Source organism: Trachinotus anak, unplaced genomic scaffold, assembly GCF_046630095.1.
Source record: "Trachinotus anak isolate AG129_WGS33_773 ecotype Australia unplaced genomic scaffold, CSIRO_AGI_Tana_v1 ptg000028l, whole genome shotgun sequence".
In the NCBI taxonomy this organism is placed as follows: Eukaryota; Metazoa; Chordata; class Actinopteri; order Carangiformes; family Carangidae; genus Trachinotus; species Trachinotus anak.
The window spans coordinates 441,961-459,105 of NW_027273879.1; the positions used below are offsets into that span (position 1 = coordinate 441,961).

Below are 17,145 nucleotides of genomic sequence, written 5' to 3' on the forward strand. Positions count from 1 at the left end.
TGCTTGTGGGGTGTTTGTGTTTTCTTACCCCCTAATTGTATTTTCCCACCGTCCTCTCTGCTGGATCTTTTGCAGACACAACACTCACACACTCCTGCAGTGTGCAGAACATGTGTAGACATTCTGATCCAGTCTGTTACTGTTTGTTGTCCTGGTTGCACCTTGTGCTGTGTTTTCATGTCAGTGAGTTGCACTGCAGAGACTTTTGGTCAAACTACTGTAACCGAGTTCAATGATCAGCCTTCGAACTGTTGTTGTATGTGCACATGAATCAGGCCATGATTATATCATAATCACACATATATTATAATAATAATATTATAAAAGCACTGCAGAAATATTAGTATGTTTCCTGTAATTGAGTCAAATCCTGATGTGGAGATGTCATTTCAACTTGTTTTCAATGCAAATCAACAGTTTAAATTTTTTGTCTAAACTCTCCCATTTTCATCAAAATGATTCAGTTGTGTGGAAAACAGGCTGAAATATTCTGCCAACATTTTAACTAAACCTTTGTAGCAGTTTACATAAAAAACATTTCAGCTTGTTTTAAGTGCCTGATGTAATGTGCACACTTCAGTGACAACAAATCCAGCAGATCCTGGTCTGTATGTCTGGTTTTATTAACAAATGGGTCCATCACAGCTCAGTCTAGGCCTGGTGACCGCTGGTGTTATTGTGCCCTCCAGTGGAAGCATGGTGGTCCTGCAGGGAACCAGGGGGAGCTGCAGTATTTGTGTTGGCGGCAGCATCACTCTGGTTCTGGGTTCCTGTGCTGAGGGGAGACGACACACTCTGCATCATTTGAATGTTTGCATCGTCCTGCTTCTCAGCATCACTGCTTTCCTTCTCCGTCTGTTTTTTTGTGGCATCTGTTTAGAGAGGAGGGAAAAGAGGAGAATCAAGCATCGTGTGTGTATGTTTATTAATTCTGTGTCGGCCTTTCTTCTCGAGCCATCAGTGCAGTACACAACTGACTCTGATATCTTATGGTTTGTTTTTAGCTCAGGTGGAAGTGTCAGTCCTTTGGTCCAGGCTGAAACACCTGAAAAACTATTGGAAGCATTGAGATGAATGACACCGTCATGGCATCGTCATTGTGACCATGTCAACATGCTCATATTAGCATTTGGCTCAAAGTACTGCTGTGTCCAGACTCAGAGCTGCTAGTGGCTGTTGATACCACTGTATCCTGGAGGCTGCAGCAGAAACCCCCGGATTTTGAGCCAGACAGTCAGTAGGCCGTCTTCTGAGTGAACAATGCATCAAAAATTGTCCAACAACAGCACAAAGGAAAGTAATAAGCAGCTGGATAAACATGTTGAATGGGACAGCTCAGTAACCACCCCCCCACCCCCACCCAAAAAAACAAAAAAAACAAAACATGACATGAAATCTTTGAACATTTAAGAGTGTCATGTTTGGATTTATATCCATTAGCATTTTTAGTATATAACCTCCTGTTCATATAAAACAGTTCTGTATATTTATGTCTGCAAAAACTCTACACTAAGACAATAGTACATATTACATACTGTACACAGAAAGCTGCAACAGGAACCAAAAATATGAAGTCCAGAGGGAACGTACCACAGTTGTAGAGGTGACGAACTCTCTCAACATCCGTCTTTGTCAGTTTAACCCTTTGCCCCATCTGCTTCACCTCCTTGTTTGGTACGATGGTGGGCAGACCGTTTGAGGAAAAAAAACCACTGACAGGAATACAGTTTTCAAAAAGTCACAAAAAGACAGAGAGAAAAATTAAAAAGTCTTCATGTGCACACTTTACCTTCCATAGTGCATGATGGAAGTCATGTCATAAGGAAGGTCAAAGGTTTTGCCTTGTTGCTTTTTGAAGTTTTTCTCCATCCCTGAAACACATCTACTGTTTTCACTCAGACTCACATCATCACACGACGACAGAAACAGTACAACACTTCATTCACATCATACACACAAACATCACCTGCCATAATATTTTGAGGAAGAATGGTGATGTGCTGCTCGCGGTCTATTCTCGTGTGCTCGTGGTGGAAGCCCAGAGCGTGAAGCATCTCGTGGGCAATGTTACCCACACTGCACGAGGGCCCGACAAACACGGGCTGCTCGCCACCGATGAAGCCCACATATGAAGCACAACTGGAAAACAGCAAGAAGATAGATATCAGAAACTTCTTTGATTTTAATTTTAAAGCAAACAAATACCAAATATTCACAGACAGAGAAAGACGTCTGAAGACATAACCTCTGATGTGATGGACATTTTACGATTTGACCATAGAACCAACAGATCAATCTAAAAGGTGTAGGTTCGGTTTCAGAAGTTGGGAAACACAATCAAGTAAAAATAAAGGTTGAGAGACAGTGACAGTTTCACACAGGAAACAGAGGTCTCCTGGGTGAAAGTCCTGTGCTTTGTCGATCCATCGTCCTCCTGATGACGACTGTGTCCCACTTCAGGACAACAAAGTCTCCAACAGGTGGATCCTTCATGTCAAGGTTGCTCGACAACGGGAGCTGTGCTCTGCAATGCAATGTTAAGGACGGGCACAGCTGGAGAAACAAACCAAAACCCCACGTAGGAGAGAGCATCTCATTTCAGTTCAGCCTTCGTGGTCTACAACAGATACCACGGCCACACCTTCGTGTCCCTGAATTGGGACACAGCTGTAGACAGTCACTCTTGATCCACATTATCTGACTTCCCACTTTGGTCCTGTAATAATTACTACAGCCACTAGAAGTCACCTTACAACAAAACCTAACTGTGGGTCATAACAGCGACCTATTGGCCTGACTGTTCCAGTAAAGTCTGCTTTTGAAAACTCTACAAACCCTTTGCTGGTCTTGAAGAGCAGGTAGTCTGTCTCAGTGCTTCTCTTGTGGAAGGACACGCAGGTGTGTTCAGACAACATCGCCATAGCAGAGACAATGTTTTCTTTCTTACTGGCTGGAAAACAAAGATGTCTGTGAGCACAGACTCCGATCAGTGATTTGGTTTTATTTGAAAACCCACAGACTCCTCACCCAGCGCTGGGCTGATGACATACGGTATCTCCAGTGTTGGCCAAGTACGTTCCACTGCATTCCTGTCACTCTGCAGGTCAAATAATATTCATCATACATTAGTGACAGTGCAGACAACACAGAGGAGGACCGGGTTCAGGACCACAGATGGGTTCTGGTGGGTCAGTCTGAGTCAAAAGTCTCATGACCTTTATTCCCACTGCAGCCCTGTCTTGTATCACTGTGTACTTCATGTCTTTAATGTTCACACGATATTAAAAGTTTTGTTTGCCACAGCCAATGCATATAACCTGCCTTCTGCTGCTCCACAATAAAAGCTTTCCAGAACAACTGAGAAAACAAATCTCAAGATTTTTGATCCATATCAGAAACTAAAAGTCAAAATATTTCTGCTCTTTGAATTTAACCATTTATTCATCTCTCAGCTTTAAGCAATAAATTACACAATGAGACAGTTTCACTCACTGACACGATCATGTCGCCCTCCAACACTGCCTTGTCCTTGGTCATCAGTTCTGTCACACAGAGAAGAAACGATGTTTTTCTTCAGCAGTTTTCTACTTAATTACTTAAATACGATGAACTTAAATACGATGAGCTGATGTTGAGCTTGATCAGTTGATCAGTGAGGTTGGAAAGGAAGTTGCATTTCCAGTGTTCTGTACAAATTCTGATTTGATAGAGTCAGTTTTCCATAAAATGGCTTAATGATCAAAGCATTGATTAAAAACTGGGCTGGTTGTTTCATTCTGATGAGTTTTGACTTTGATTGCAATATGGTGAACTACTTAGCCCTGATTTCTGTTGATTTGTCCAGGGCAGTGATCTGTGAATTTTGTTAGTGATGGTCTGAAGACCTGATGGTGAAAGATGCATTAGTTGTGTTTCTATTTTTGAGCAAAGCTGTGTGGATGATACAAAAATAAAAAAATCATTCCCTCATACATGTTATCAGACTGAAACTCTGGCCTCACCCTCTAAAGTCTCTGGGTTAGACTCCATGTAATGCAGCGCCACGATGAGCTGCAGCACTGCAACAACACACATTCTTACATTAAAGAACCATGAAAGCTCATCATTGTCAACACAGTGATCGATCAGGGCTTCAACGGCAACAACCTGTACCTGTATCAGCTCCTCGTATGGGACTGCAGTTGACTGGAAAGCAACAGATGAGAGAGAAATCATGTGTTTGCTTTTCCAGAGAGTAATACATCAGTCAGCAGCTCATGCTGATTTCTTACCATCTTTAAGGTTTGCAACAGATAAAAGTGCAGCGAGAAGCAGACGCAGCATGATGGATCCTCTCAGCTCTGCTCCCTCGTTCGTCACGTTAAGTGAAATCACCTGTGACCTGCTGCCTCATTTATCCCTGTGGAGCTGAAGGTGAAACATGATGTTTGTGCTGCAGCCGTTTCCCACAAGTTCTAAAATTAAGTACATTTTCTACACAAATGTCTGTTCTTGAGTTCAGTTCTGAGGTACATGTGCTTTACTTCGTTATTCAAATTTTATGCAACTTTATACTTCAACTCTGTTCTAACAACTACTTTACAGACTCAACGTCTTCATACAAAACACATGATCAGTTTATAAAATGATACATTATTAGATAGATAGATAGATAGATAAAGCAGCAGTACACTGATTCGAGACAAATTTTAGCTTGTTTTAAGTTTAGAAGTGTACTAGAATGACAAAAATTAAGAAGTGCAAATCAAGTTAAAATTGTGCAGCTCGAGTGCAGATCAGTGCAAACAGATGCTAAAGTCCAGCGATTATTATCATAGAAAATAATGCGTCATGTTTTATAAATAAAACTCAAATTTGGAGGTACTTGTACTCTGAATATGTCGTTTTTATACACCCAGGAGAGTTGCAGTTACTTAAAGATTTTTCAGACAAAACATATTAACAGGTTGTAAAATATGATGCGTTGTTATATAGAATAATGTGGTAGAATGTAACTAAGTAGATTTACTCAAGTACTTTACATTTTGAGGCTCTATAAATGAAAAACTACATTTTTGTTCTGCTTTCGTCATCAGGGTGTCGTCACACGGACGCTGCAGTAGGCGGCGCTGTGCAGCTTTACCGCCGGTTCTCGATCCGAGAATTAACACAACGAAGAAGAGCGCACTTCCGGTAAAAATACAAACACATGGGCTCAAGACTCTCAGGGTAAAGTTCTCCGATCTCACATTCATGTTGTTTTAAATGATTTATTCTGTAAGAAGAAAATAATTTATAGATATTTTCTATTAGCTCAGCGCGCTAGTCGCTCGTTACGAGGTGACGTTGTGTGGATTAGCTAGCTGCTAGCTTACATGCTAACAAGTTTTTCATTTGAAAAACAGAAAAACGTCATCGAAGTCACCGTTAGTTATAATAATGTGTCCTAACGATGTGCTGTGAGCTTCATTCCTGTTCAACAGTCATGACAGTAGCTTTATTAGGAAAAGATAAACTGAAGTTTTATGCAGTTGCTTGCAGAAGTTTGTCACCCCCGGGAAAAGTACAAACATATTCAGCCTTTACTCCAATGTTAATGCATTTATAGTAAGAGCGGCATGAGAGAGAGAGAGAGAGAGAGAGAGAGAGAGAGAGAGAGTGTGTGTGTGTGTGTGTGTGTGTGTGTGTGTGTGTGTGTGTGTGTGTGTGTGTGTTGTTTGTATAGAAGATGCACCTCCAGTCAGCTGTTCACCTGACACTCACCCTTTCTTTTCCACAGTGTTCAGTCATGACGAGGTGGGCGAGAGCCAATAACGTCCACAAACACAAACCAGCAGAGGCCACTCCATGGAGTCAACTTAGAGCAGGAGGAGGAGGAAGAGGAGGAAGAGGAGGAAGAGGAGGAGGAGGAAGAGGAGGAGGAGGTCACCCAGGCAGCTCCTGTGACCTCTCTGCTACAAAACATAGGGACCACCTGAGAGGGACTGAGCCCGGTGGATCAGCTGTGAAGAAACCCAACCGAAAGAAGAAGGACTACGTCAGTGAGGATGTGAATGGGTTCCTGGAGTATCTCCAGCAGACCGGACAGCCGCTGCCCAGAGGGGATAAGGGAGGGAGGGAGGAGGAGCAGGAGCTCAGGGAGGAGGTGGAGGTCGCCCTGAAGAAAGACAAGAGGAGAGAGGACAGACGGATAAAGAGACAGAAAGACAAGCAGAACAAGATGGTGAGTGATTTCAAACCAGATCCCAGATGTGTGCCACACTGGTGATGTCTGCTGGAGAGTCTGCTGTTTACCTGCACTGCGTTTGGACATGAAGGATTTTCACTGATTAGTTATTATCCATACTGCTGATTCTTTGTGGGTTCATCTTTATGAGAAACCTCTCTCACATGGAAGTCGTCTCGTGACCCTGATATAAAAATACAGATTAGTGTGCGGGTGTTCCCTCAGCTTCTGTTCTTCTCTCCTCAGCTGTGTTTTAACTGCAGAAAGCCCGGCCACGGTCTGGCAGACTGTCCGGAGGCAGACAGAGACGAGGAGATGGGCCGAGGCATCTGCTACCGCTGCGGCTCCACCGAACACGAAATCCACAAGTGTAGAGCTAAAGTGGACCCCGCCCTGGGTGAGGATGCTGAGGAGGCCGATGGCCACAAACATCTGGAATAGATTAACATGTGCTCCTGCTTTGATAATGGTGAAATGCTGTGTGTCTCAGGTGATTACCCATACGCCAAGTGCTTCATCTGCGGTCAGACTGGACACTTGTCTCGGTCCTGCCCAGATAATCCTAAAGGACTCTACGCACAAGGTACAAACACAGATACTCACCTCACTCTTTATAACATAATTCATTTCACACTTGGTTAAATGATGGATTGTGTGTGTGTGTGTGCAGGAGGCTGCTGTCGTGTTTGTGGGTCAGTGGAACATTTTCAGAAGGACTGTCCGGAGCACCAGGCTGCAAGTGAGTCTCCACTGTCTGTCTGCTGCTGTGTGTGTGTGTCAGCTTTAACATTTCAGATGAAGGGAAACTGGTTCACGCTGCAGTAACAGGAACAAACACTTAGACCTTCTTAAAATAATCTCTGTCCTCACCACTTCTCCTCGACCTCGATGGAAACATCATGAGGTCAAGGAAAGATGTGAAGGAGAATTTATGAGGACCATAAGACGACCTCACTGCAGAGAGAATCTGACTGCACTCTCACTAGGATTTTTTTATTTATAACACATGGACAATACATTCTCCTTTAACCACAAACATGAAACAAACAGGACCGAAATGTTGAAATAATATAAGATGGGAGGAAAACACAAGTAGAGAAAGTTGAGCTAGTAAAACAATAATTCAGTAAAACATAGAGATAAGTAGGTTTTATAGACTTTAGTGCAGTGAGAGGTTTTGAAACTGACATTAATGTATAGATGGTTTTGATGATGATGATGAAGATGATGCTTGCTCTTCATGATGACTCCTAACTGGATTAGAAACAGAAGAGGTGTGTGTATGGATTTAGAGCTCAGCCAATCAAACATGGATTTCCATTAGTTTTGGGTCATGTCACAAACATAAAACAGCTGCTCTGATGATTCTGCAGCAAAGAACTGTGGGACTGCATTTTCTCCTTCCTCTTGTAAAAGAAGGTCCAGTGTTACCTTTGCTAAAGGAGATAAGATATTTATCATTCAGAGAACTGGAGCAGCTCTCATCATGGCTGCTGCTGAGATACTTCGGGTCATTTCAGTCAGTCATCGACCACAGCCGAGGTCTTTACATCCCCTGAAAGAGAGGTCAAGAGGTCAACCTGACTGTTTACTGGGACACTTGAACAGACTTTGTTCATGTTGTTAGAAACATGAAGTTTTCCTGCTGTGATGTTAAACTGTCAGCGACCTCAGCTCAAACACCCCCGCCTGCTTTCGTCTGCACAAAACAATTAATAAAACCTGCAAAGATTTTTTACTGAGTGAACCAGTTTAGCTTCAGTTGGGATTTCAGCTTTTTGCAGGTGAACAGTTCCTCCTGATATCAGCTGTAAACCCCCCCCACACCACTGTGTCTCTGCAGCCAACTCTCTGACTGTGGGCTGGTTGTCCAACAACATGAGCGCCGACCACGAGGAAGTGCACGTCCCAGTGAAGAAAGCTAAACCCAAACAGACGAAGGTGGTGATGTTCTGATTGGCTGAGATGATCGACAGCTACACACACACACACACCTGTGACTCTGCAGCTGCTGATTTATCTCTGACCAGCCTCAGGTCCTGGACTCCAGAACATGGACTAAGAACCTTCACATGCAGTGGAGTGGTTCAGAAACATTCTGATGCCCTTTGTGTATAATCAATAATCACTTTTTAATAAAGTGCTGCTTCTCTGTATTTACAGCCTTGTTTTATTCTGCTGGTGAAACAATGGTTTTGATTCATTATAAAAGGTGATTATTATGTTAAAATACCAAACACACGCTGGTTAAAATGTTAAAATGATCTTAACACAAGGTCAACTTTTTCCAGAGCTTTTAAATGCATCTTCCACTCTCTCAGTGGTTGGAGCAGTGTCTCTGTCCTCTGAGGAAAACTGTGAGATGCAGTTGAAAGCTCTGGAAAAAAGGATCAATAATTTGGATATTGTAACCTGTGGAAAGGTCTTTGTCATTTTACTAGTTTGTTATTGATATTAAAAACAGCTGCTCAAAAAACAATCTCACTACAAGGTCCATTTAGTAGCTGTGCTGCAGCTTTTGATCATATCATATAATCTTCATCTGCAGATGGAGTTTAATCTGTCGTGAACAGACACTTTATTAATTCCCATCTCACAGCAGAAAGTAGTGAATTACTGTGATGTATCAGACATGTCACTGTCCTCACACTCTGCTGTTTTCTGTCACCAGCAGTTATAAATAAGAATATCAGTCAGTCCCACTCCCACTCTGATCAGACTCAACTCATCCAATTTGCATTTTAATATTAATTTGAATGAATATCAAAACACTTAAAAAGTAAAAACCAATTTGCTCATTTAAAATATTTAATAATAATAATGTATTAAACTTAAAACTTAAACTGGCTCTGAGACGCCACTGATGGTGTGTGTTTCCTTTATTTGTAGTCTTGTGTGTGGGAGTGGGAGGAGTGTATCATCAGCAGTGTGTCTGTGTGACTCTGGTTTTGATGCAGCTGTGAGATGCAGCCACTCAGAGGCAGCACTGAACTGCTGAACAGCACAGTGATGTAGCGAGGGGTCGTCCTGCTGCTCTGACACTGATGCTGAAATGTTGCTGAAGGATGCTGAAAAGCTTTTCCCGTGAAAAACATAGTTCATGGAGCAAGAGATGAAAGCTCCACAATGCAGGAAAAAAACAAGAATTTGCAGTAATGTTACAGGACATATGTGCATCTGTAAGCTGTGCAGAGAAGTTTGGGGAAGTCTGTTTGGCAGCTTGCTCGTGTTGCTGCATGTGTCACCTTTTCCCATGAACAAGAGGCATCAGTCAGGCTGCTCAATGTGTCACTGACTTCAACCAAACTTCCAGAAAATCATTCAAATAAAATGCAAATGAAGTCTTGTTTCCTCCTCTGCTGCTGTGTGAACAGAGCGGACTGATGGAGGGGAACAGCTGGTGGAGCTGAGGTCCGGTTGCTGCAGAAGAAGATGAGGTCATTAAAAGTCACAGCTCAGATGGAAACCATGTGGAGAACATGATGGAGATCTGACATTTCTGTTTCGTTCAGGTGTTCATGTGAGGAAGGTTCCAGCTCTTTACTGGAAGAGACAAGTTACATGATTCAGTCTGGGTCACTGTCTCGGTTGGTGAAATGTGCTCCACCTAATGTGTACATCCGGCAGATGAAAATAAAAGTTTAAAGCTTCTGTAAACCAGATTTTAAACAATAAAACAGCAGAAAACAGCTGTTCTCTGTGTAAAGGTGTAGAGGAGTCGTGGCGTCCTGAGCAGAGAGCGAAGCCACACCCCCTCTGTGCGTGATGTGATCTGAGTTTCTCTGGTCTTGGTTTTGGTAGCAGGGCTGGCAGCACGTGCATGTTAGTGCACAGACTCCGCCCACAGGTGAGATGGCTCGGTGCAGTATGCAGCATTCAGGTGAAAGCGACCTTCAATTTCACTCCATGTTCACAGTTGTGGACAATTCTTTTTTTTTATGCAGCCACCATTTCTCTCACAGTACAAATTGATGGTTTCCACATTGTGTTCTGCATGAAGACCTGATTACAGTGGAAACAGCAAACACATCCTCTCCTCTTTAAAGGACCTTTCAGAGCTGCAAGAGACGTTTCCTTCTCATAGACACCAGGGAATAATGTGATAATATGGTGGTCTGTTTGCAGTTTTCACAGCAGGGGGCACAACAGTTGAACCTCTGGCAGGACGGAGCTTTGTGCAACTGATCAATAAGGTTGTCATCATCAAAAACCTGAGCTTCAAACAGAATGCGTCAGCAGCTAATGAGTGGGAGGCTGTGACACAGAGACTCTCAGAGAAAGCCTCATAAACAACAGACAGAGTTTTCTGGACTTCTTTCAGCTGCTTGCTCCAGACAAAGTTTTTTGTTTTCCTGGCCCAGGAGCAGAGATCCGTGTGTGTGTGTGCTTGTGTGTGTGTGTGTGTGTTTTCCCCTGGAGAGCCAGAAACAAGGTCTTACATCATCGATGATGCGAAAGGTTTCTGGGAAATCCTCAGTTCTTTGAAAAAGTGACCAGCGCTTGCTCCATGGCAGACAAAACTTGTGCTTTACTACATGAGAAAACACTGATGCTGCCAGAGCTGATCAGACCTGGGATGTGGATTTCCAGATTGTGAATCAGGCTACTGAAGAGACTGTGACTACACTCACAGGACCAGAGTTAAGAGACATCCTGAGGGGAACATGAATGTCTGAATCAAACCAATCCAATAGTTGTTGAGACATTTCAGTCAAAAAAAAAAAAAGCCAAAAGGGAGAAATTAATGTTTTATTTAGTTTAGTCTTTCGCTTTCATGATGGTTCCCCCTGGTGCTGTGTTATTTCAACAGAATATTATTGGGTGTCCATTTACGTAGATGGAAACTTGCATCCAATCTTGCATGAAGCAGTGACAGCAGCATTGTGTCATGTTTTTGTGCCATTTTCAATTGGCAAATAAAAAAACAGAGTGGAAATTAAATTAAAAAAAGCCCATAATCCCCTTTTACACAAAAAGGAAGCTAGGACCCACTAGCACTGGGCTTTTGTTGTGCTGTTAAACCAGAGACACTGAGGCAACACTGCGCTCGCGTATGACAGAGTGAGCTGGTGCACCAAAATACGTTTAAAAAACACACACTCACTGATCGAAGGGTTTCCCACAGAGGCTCCTGTGTGTGTGTTCTCTGTCTGAGTCCGTTGCCTTTTTTAGCAGGTTTACCCACCTGCTTTACATACCAGCATAAAGAGGCTGGAACATGTGATGTGGTCCTGCCCATACGATACAGTATTAGCCGTATAGTATCAGTCTAATTCTTGTCTGATAAAAGATTTGCCTCGTTTGTATTGTACTGGTTTTTCTCTGGTCACATGCATTTACAGATCACTGAATCACAGAATATTGTCTAAATGGTGCTGATTTTGCAACCACTCCACTGGCATCATCTGGGATTAGTCTCCAAAACCAAATGTGCCTCATTACTCTGAATCAGGAGTTTACATGTTGATAATCAAACTGCTTTCTGCGAACTGCTGTTTGCCAGGAGCTCACACAAAGGTTTTTCTCAGAAGGCTCCCTGGTTGGCTAAAAGTGAAATATAAAGTAAATAAAACTGGGGAAGGGAGGGAGCGAGGGAGGGGCCTGCCTCCTGGAGGTTACCCTCAGAAGACCCCCCCTGTGTGTGGTTTCCACAGAGCCTGATGCGTTCTCATGGAGGCGAAGTGAAGCTGCAGCCAGAGAGCTGCTGCACGCTGCCAGCTCACAGCTCACTCAGGCTGATTACACAACTTACCCACAAGCCTCATCCATAGGAGAGGACTGTGTGTGTGTGTGTGTGTGTGTGTGTGTGTGTGTGTGTGTGTGTGTGTGTGCGCGCCTCATAACAAAAGCACAGAGGGCTCATTCACTGATGTCTCCTGGTTCCAATTTAACAGAAGCAGAGAGGGGTCTTTCCTCCAACTATTGTCATTCTGTCGTTGCCCAACATCCAGCCTCCGTCCTGCTCTGCTCCTCTGAGCTTTTACTGCACGTATATACATTCATCTGCAGAGGTGATGCATTCAATCATCTTCCACCATCATATTGTTAATGTCCTCTATCACAGTGACTACAGTTTTAAACATAGTCATGAACAACCTTTATAGGGACGCAGTCGGTCACTTTGGTCTGGACTGAAAAATCTTAACAACTATGTGATGGATTGTCCTAAAATTTTGTGCAGACATTAATGACTTTGATGATCCTCTGATTTTATATCAAGCACCATCATGTTTTCCACCATATTATCTGATCTCATTATACAATGTCAACTTATAATGACTCCATCGTCCTGGTCCGGTTTAACACATCTTTCCCTAAACATAACCAAAGAGATTTTGTTGCCTAACCCAGAGCTGGGACTCAGGGTGTGAACCTGGTCCAGGTAGTCCAGACTACCTGTCCACTTAGACGGGGAGATTACTTGACAATAAACATCTGAGAATGCTCTAAAGCAACCAATGTTTCTCAATGGTGGTATTTATCCTTCACAATAAAAGATGTTCTCCCAGTTTACGGTCCACTGGTTGGAAAGAAAAAGGTTTCTGCCTTTAATTTTCTGGTTTATATAATAAAGTTCATTTTCTGTCTTGGTTCAGCTCAGACCAGACAGGCACAGGACGTGTTTCCATGACACAACATAATGCTGCTGTTGCTTTAGCTGGATGCAGATTCATCCCATGCTAAGCCCTCGATGAAGGACTGTTGCTAGAGGTTCTGGGCCCACTGACAATAACTCACCCTTTAACAGTAAATATCCATAATCCCCGCCATGTTCCGAGACCCCAATTGAGGCCCCTCTGCCCCTCTTTAGTCCCACTGTCTCCAAAACTAGGCCAGCCATAATGAACCTACATTTATGGACCTTGTTTTAACTGCCCCCCCTGTGAGAGGGGGACGATGAAGAGTAACAAGCTTTTTTGCTCATGTAGCAAAACTTCACAGCAGCATCATAGGTTAATTGCGTTGACCTTAACTTTCTAAACCTGCTGCATGGCACTGTAGTGAAAATCTCATCTGTGTCTGTTCCCCGCAGGGTCGAGGCCTGGATCACAGACCCACAACCAAAAAGATCTGAAACAGCTACAAAGAGACTTGAAACCAACACAGTGAGAGAAAAAACGGTACAAAACAATCCAGCCGACTTTTCTTGTCGGTTCTGCCAGACATGTAAATGTAAATGTAAATGTAAATGTAAATGTAAATGTAAATGTAAATGTAAATGCAAATGTAAATGTAAATTAAATGGTTCGGCCTTAGTGGTCTCCAATGGTTACGAAGGGCCACATCTTCACAGACTTTTCTCCTGTCATGCAGATGTGCACATGGATCCATTCATACTACAACTGAGTACATTGCATACAGTATACTCAGAGTCATTGTGTACAGTTGGCACGGTCACAAATTTTGGGCTACACACAGCTCCTTTAAGTCGACACATAAATTATAAAAGCTTTGTTCATTGAAGTATTATGAATCCATTAATCCTAATTTGGATTATGACCCACAGATGGTGCTGAGACATACCTGCAGGTACGAGGAACAAGATGTGAAGTTAGGGAATGAGAGCGGAAACATATTGGGAACTAAAGAATAATAATTACTGTAGGTTTACTTACGAGCAGGTACCTATTCTGTTTTTACGGAGTATTATTAGTGTGACTGAGTTTTCAGGAGGAGAATTTACTCAGAGCTGCACATGGATCAGAAACAAACGTCCATCATCAACATTTGCTGGAGAAGTGAGTCTGTCTTGTTGTTGAGGGACACTACAGAGATGTTCTGTGTAGTTTTCAGGTCTTCATCACATTAGCAGACAGACGGAGGCAGAAACACGACATCCTCCACGTCTGCACCTGGCTTCAGTGTGACTGAGCCTCAGAGAGACCACGGGGAGCTACAGTATGTCGGTCAGGAGCTGTCCTCAGGCAGACACCACTACCAGGAAGTGCTTGTTACCTGAAGATTGAGCTGGAAGTCATTACTGCAGGATCTGGCCTAAAGAGCCTGACTCATGCACACATACGTGCACATGTGTCTGCTTGTGGCTATTAGGTGCAGGCGACGCTAAAGACGGGCGGAAGGAAGGATCCCTGAGTGGTACAGAGGAGGGCGAGATGAAAGTGAAGAGTACGGTTAATGACAGAGGAGAGGATCAGAAACTGAAGGCCCCCGTGTGGATCTGTTAGGAGTCTATTGGCGCTGTGCTGTATGGTCGGGCCCTCGGGTGATGCCAGGAGCCACTGGGAAACATGTTTCTGTTTATCTGATGGGTCCCGGCAAGTTCCAAAGACTCTGGGTGGGTCCACTGGACAAAACAGAGTCAGTCACTTTCTCATCACGCAGTGGAGTAACTTCATGTCTGCTTCATAGTAAATATTGAGCAATTCAGTGAAGTAAAGGAAACACAAAGAAAAAGGAGCAGGAAATAATTCAACATTTAAATAAATTTCCAACTTTGGTTGGTAATTTGTGAAAACCCGATTTCATTCAGGGCATCTTAGTCGTACAGATTTAGTCACTTAGAAAACAACATTTATGAAACAGTCCATTTTGCTATAAAGTAAGTTTAAGTGGTCAAAAGTACATCCACATATCTGAGTCTGAGATCAAAATAACACCGCATTAAAGACAGTGGAGGGTCAGGGTATGATCAGTTTTTTTCTAAATCAAGCTTCCAGAGCACAAATTCAAAAGCACAAATTACTAAATTTTGTAAATGCATTAATTTGTTCTCCCTGACTTTGTAATCAGCCATAAATAATATTGCACTCAGCAGGTTGATTTCTTAGATCTGTGAACACAGCAACACTGCTAAAACAAATCAGGTCAGGAAACAGGAGCAGTCTGACAGTCAGGCAGGTTTCAAAGCTGCTCTAAGCAATAAATGTATCATGTATGTATGTAGCATGTGGAAGTCACTGCCATGTTGATCTGTAACTGCTGGATGTGCAAATAATCAGCTGTTTGCACCACATTTACTATAACAGCTTTATCAGGTGATAACATGTCGGTGCCTTCTCACTGTGTTCCTGCACAGTTGTGATTTTCTGACTTTTCAACACATTCATTCATGTTCCACACTGAACCTGTTGTATCTGTGTTTAATTAAAGATGCTGATTCAGCTCCTCCATCCTGCCCGCAGGCGTCCTGATGCAGCCTCCGTCAGTTCAACCGGCCTCCAGACGTCTGTGTAAACACGTGTTTTTGTTATTGTTGTTATTAGTTTGTGATGTTGATGTTATCACTGTCCAACATGTTCCCTCCACTGCAGCTGTGTGAGATGAGTTTTAGAGTTTTAATTTGACTCTACATGTAGATCTAACTGTAATATGCAACATTTCTGTAAAACAATGCTCCCTTCAGTCCAGTTATGTATCTGGATTTGTGGTCAAACACTCAGCAGCAGCAAATGTTCTTTATATTGGCTGAGTGAAGCTGAGTTGCTCAAGATCTGATCAGTTTTTCCTTTGTGAAGGTTTCCTGATAACCGGTGATAAGTGATGCTTGAGCACAATTACAAGCCCTGTATATTCATTTGTTTCTGACTGTACACACAGTCAGCTCCACAGCAGCTGCTGGGAATAAAGAGTTTGTTCACAGAGTTCAGGGCTGGTTGATCCAGATCAGACCTCCGAGGGACTGGAGATAGAAGAGGTCAACAAACCAGCGCTCCCTCCAGGGTCTGGGTCATTTATTTAGTTTGGCACTTGTGGTCTATGCTTGGTGTGGTGGGAGTCCATGAGAACAGGCAGAGAAGATCTGGATCTGAATAGTTCAGTATGGTGTTTGGAAGGTGGACAAGACTTCAGTGCCCAAACTCTCACACATGTTTTGCCTGATTGTGGGCAGCTGCAAAACCACATGGTAACTACATCACCCAGGGTGGGATTGCAACATGAGCAAGGCCCAGTCCATAATTTTACTTGGTTCTAATACAGCCGATTAAAAACTTTAAACTGCATTAATTTCCACCCAGTTTCTGTCATCTCCAGCTTCTCTCTCACTAATAAAATGACACTGTACTCACCAAAGCACATACTGTGATCTGACGTGATATCGCTACAACAAAATCTGATGTCAGCCAGATAATCAGACGGATTGTAAACAAACCAGCAGTTTAGAGGCAGATTATGCAATGATAGATGTAATGTGATTGCTGTATATTAATAATTATTTTGATTGTAGAAAGTTTTATTGAGAGAAAAATGAGATGATGCATGTGAAAAGTGGTGCAGTATCATTTATCTCAGTCTATCAGGTCGGACCTGTGGAGAGGAAACTGAGAATTTCAAAGTCTATTCACAGTAGCTCTAATGCAAAAATGCTGTATTACTGAATTATGCAATTAATGTATTGATGCAGCTTGGATTATAAAAATAAAAAATAAAACAGTGGATTATTGAGCTGGCGTTGCTTCTCATCCTGTCGTATACTCTGTTAAAAATGATTTAGTTATCTGAGCCTTATATCAGCAGCAGAGCTTTACGAACAGCAAAGTGGGACACAGTCTCTGATGGACATCCTGTGAGACAGAAAGATATTAAAAACTACTTGATGAGAAATAAAATAGATAAACAGGAAATAATTAGTGTGGGGGTCAAAAAGAATGAGCAAACAACAAGGAAGCACAAGTTCATGACAAAGTCTTTTATTTTTTTGAGCTGCTGCTGGAAGAAACCAGTTGGTCCAGTGGTGTCCACCTCTTCAGGGCAGGGACTGCAGCCAAGTCTCACAAAGTCCCATCAGACTTCACTGTGGCTGAGACAGCAGGAGGGGTCAGAGGACGCAGGGCAGACTGTTGGAGGCTTCCTGATGTTTTTGTTTCTGGCCTGGAGACACAAACAAAACAACTTGACGAGACCTGAAACCTGATGTGTACATAGTGTTGTAAAACCTGACAGTGAAGCTTCACACAGGAACAGGACAGTATGAGAACAGA

General features: G+C 42.8%; 2 protein-coding genes across 4 annotated transcripts; one reads left to right on the forward strand and one right to left on the reverse strand.

Moving 5' to 3' along the window:
• Positions 1-599: 599 nt before the first annotated feature.
• Positions 600-4,396, reverse strand: LOC139611340 (hatching enzyme 1.2). Its single transcript, XM_071465936.1, has 10 exons — positions 4,272-4,396; positions 4,153-4,185; positions 4,002-4,058; positions 3,493-3,542; positions 3,028-3,097; positions 2,836-2,950; positions 1,967-2,139; positions 1,790-1,871; positions 1,591-1,712; positions 600-872 (listed from the first exon to the last, which is right to left on the reverse strand). The coding sequence occupies exons 1-10, from the start codon at positions 4,321-4,323 to the stop codon at positions 652-654; spliced, it is 975 nt and encodes a 324-aa protein (XP_071322037.1). The 5' UTR covers positions 4,324-4,396; the 3' UTR covers positions 600-651.
• zcchc9 (zinc finger, CCHC domain containing 9) lies at positions 4,374-13,330 on the forward strand. Of its 3 annotated transcripts, none has more exons than XM_071465939.1 (7): positions 4,374-4,508; positions 5,076-5,208; positions 5,759-6,202; positions 6,452-6,602; positions 6,696-6,788; positions 6,876-6,944; positions 13,239-13,330. In XM_071465939.1, exons 3-7 carry the CDS (start codon positions 5,768-5,770, stop codon positions 13,313-13,315), a joined length of 825 nt encoding a protein of 274 aa, XP_071322040.1. In that variant the 5' UTR covers positions 4,374-4,508; positions 5,076-5,208; positions 5,759-5,767; the 3' UTR covers positions 13,316-13,330. The 3 variants fall into 3 exon arrangements, with proteins under 3 accessions (XP_071322040.1, XP_071322038.1, XP_071322039.1); XM_071465937.1 differs by lacking the exon at positions 13,239-13,330 and adding an exon at positions 8,049-8,361; XM_071465938.1 differs by lacking the exon at positions 13,239-13,330 and adding an exon at positions 8,049-8,361 and having other exon boundaries at positions 5,076-5,172.
• The last annotated feature ends 3,815 nt before the right edge of the window (positions 13,331-17,145 follow it).

Coding starts and splice junctions, on each gene's coding strand:
- LOC139611340 (XM_071465936.1), bottom strand. CDS start 4,323: ATGCTGCGTCTGCTTCTCGCTGCACTTTTATCTGTTGCAAACCTTAAA. Junction 4,059..4,152: donor CATACGAGGAGCTGATACAG/GTACAGGTTGTT, acceptor GTGTTGTTGCAG/TGCTGCAGCTCATCGTGGCG. Junction 1,872..1,966: donor TCCTCAAAATATTATGGCAG/GTGATGTTTGTG, acceptor GATGTGTTTCAG/GGATGGAGAAAAACTTCAAA.
- zcchc9 (XM_071465937.1), top strand. CDS start 5,768: ATGACGAGGTGGGCGAGAGCCAATAACGTCCACAAACACAAACCAGCA. Junction 6,603..6,695: donor TAAAGTGGACCCCGCCCTGG/GTGAGGATGCTG, acceptor TGTGTGTCTCAG/GTGATTACCCATACGCCAAG. Junction 6,789..6,875: donor TAAAGGACTCTACGCACAAG/GTACAAACACAG, acceptor GTGTGTGTGCAG/GAGGCTGCTGTCGTGTTTGT.